General features: G+C 44.7%; 1 protein-coding gene and 1 long non-coding RNA gene across 3 annotated transcripts in view; both read right to left on the reverse strand.

Annotated features, from left to right (window-relative positions):
• Positions 1 to 647: 647 nt before the first annotated feature.
• Positions 648 to 1,796, reverse strand: part of LOC106939833 (protein NLRC3-like) — a 12,718-nt gene continuing 11,569 nt past the window's right edge. For both annotated transcript variants that reach the window (XM_015022392.1, XM_015022391.1), the window contains exons 6-7: positions 1,473 to 1,625; positions 648 to 982 (exon numbers count right to left, since the gene is read on the reverse strand). In XM_015022392.1, coding sequence (XP_014877878.1) covers positions 973 to 982; positions 1,473 to 1,625 — 163 coding nt within the window. In that variant the 3' untranslated portion in view covers positions 648 to 972. The remainder of the gene's footprint in view (positions 983 to 1,472; positions 1,626 to 1,796) is intronic.
• The window catches only part of LOC106939835 (uncharacterized), a 3,282-nt gene continuing 3,207 nt past the window's right edge, over positions 1,722 to 1,796 (reverse strand). The window contains exon 2 of the long non-coding RNA XR_001422925.1: positions 1,722 to 1,771. This is a non-coding gene — a long non-coding RNA (uncharacterized LOC106939835). The remainder of the gene's footprint in view (positions 1,772 to 1,796) is intronic.

Raw genomic sequence — 1,796 nt, forward strand, 5'->3', positions numbered from 1 at the left:
GTTTATTGACCATCATTAATCTTCACTCATCACCTGCTGCGCCGCCTAATCATCATGTTTCACATCATGTGTTGATTTTTCACTGTTCAGCGTCAGATTCTCTGTTTTTATGCCATAATTCACATCTAGTTCGTCGCTCCGTTTTATGTCCCGCTTCTCCTGTTTCAGAGTTTTGCGCGATGTGCGCAAAACGTATCGAAGCGTATCGATGGGGAAAAGGCAGACTGACATAAACCTTTTAAAACAACGGAAACAATTTCGGTATTCTGATTATTGAAATTTAAAAGTGCTGTGTTGTTCTATCACCCCCGTTTCATACCGGACCTTACAGCACCGATGTTAACGCTATAAAATGAACGCTCTCTATCGTGGTGTCACCATGGAGGGATTTCTTTATTTCTATATTTATATGGGTTCATTTTTCAGAGGGATACACAGTGAGGGTATCGTGATTTTAGCTACCAGTAGCAGGAGAACGGAGCTGCGCCAAGAAGCTAACAAACACTGAATAGAAGAGCTGCCATGTATATTGTTGCAGCCAAGCATGATTTAATGTTACACAATACAGTTTTACCAAGTTGCTCAAAGTCTAAACTGGGATTGTTGTGCATATAAGGTGTAAAGTTTACCTTCGACCAAACGCCCCCCAAAGGCATCCCAGCGCCCCCCTTTTGTAAAAATGTCCACCAGCGCCCCCTGCCGTCCTCTGAACGCCCCCTGGGGGGCGGTACCATCCACATTGAGAACCGCTACTCTAAATGGAGCCCAGTTTGAATAGGATCTTTATTGTTCCACATAGACAAACAATATCAGACACTAAATGACAGACACGAGAAAATAAACAGGAGGAAAATCTTGGAGGTCAGAGGTCATCATCAGGATCCAGTCAGTCTTTTTAGACTCAAACTGCTGCAGCTTCAACCTCTGAGGATCAGCAAGACACAGAGACCGTTCTCTACTTTACAGAGATCATCAGTACAACCTGCAGAGAGAAGAAGGATGGAGAGAGCAGATCAGTTAGTGTTTCCAGCCTCTCTCCAGCAGCAGTCAGTCATCTACTAGATGGTTTCCAGGTTTCTCAGAGCTGTGACAAAGATGAACCTGATCAGTTGTTTCCTGTTGAACTGAGAGAACAAGCAGATCTGAGACCAGATCTGCTGCTGCCACAGTTTGATGAATGAGGACCACTGTCTCTAGACATGTTGGACGGCTGGACACTGGCGTCCAGCTGGACTTGACGGGAGACATGGACACAGCAACAAGACTCATTTTCACACCAACACAAACAGGAACACAGCAAGCTGCTGCTCCTCTGATTGGCTGATTGCTGTCTCTGTGTCCAATCAGGAAGCCTGAACCATTCTCCTCCCACTGAGAAGCTTTACTGGGAACACTGGAGCTTTGCTTTGATGCTAACTGGGTTTAGTTGAATATGCTGACAGCAGCTGGACTTACTACAAACATTTACTTACTGTAAAGTCTTTACAAAACAGTTCAGCTGCTGAAAATCTGAATCCTCCAGGTTGTTTCCATCCAGGTTCAGTTGTGTCAGATGGAGGCTGTTGGACTTCAAAGCTGAGGCCAGAAAATCACAGCTGATCTTTGACAACCCGCATCTGAAAAACCTGAATAAAAAAAAAAAGATGAGCTGAAGCCAACAGGATGCAGGTGAACCAGTCCAACAGAACCAGTTAAAGATTCTCATGAATATTAACGCCATCAAGCTGCTGCTTCAATAAAGACCTGCTGACTTCAGAACCAGAACCAGAACCTGGTACTGGGTCATGTTGTGTTGG

The sequence above is a fragment of the Poecilia latipinna genome, unplaced genomic scaffold (assembly GCF_001443285.1).
Source record: "Poecilia latipinna isolate Pla-1442-1.1 unplaced genomic scaffold, P_latipinna-1.0 Scaffold2995, whole genome shotgun sequence".
NCBI lineage: Eukaryota > Metazoa > Chordata > Actinopteri > Cyprinodontiformes > Poeciliidae > Poecilia > Poecilia latipinna.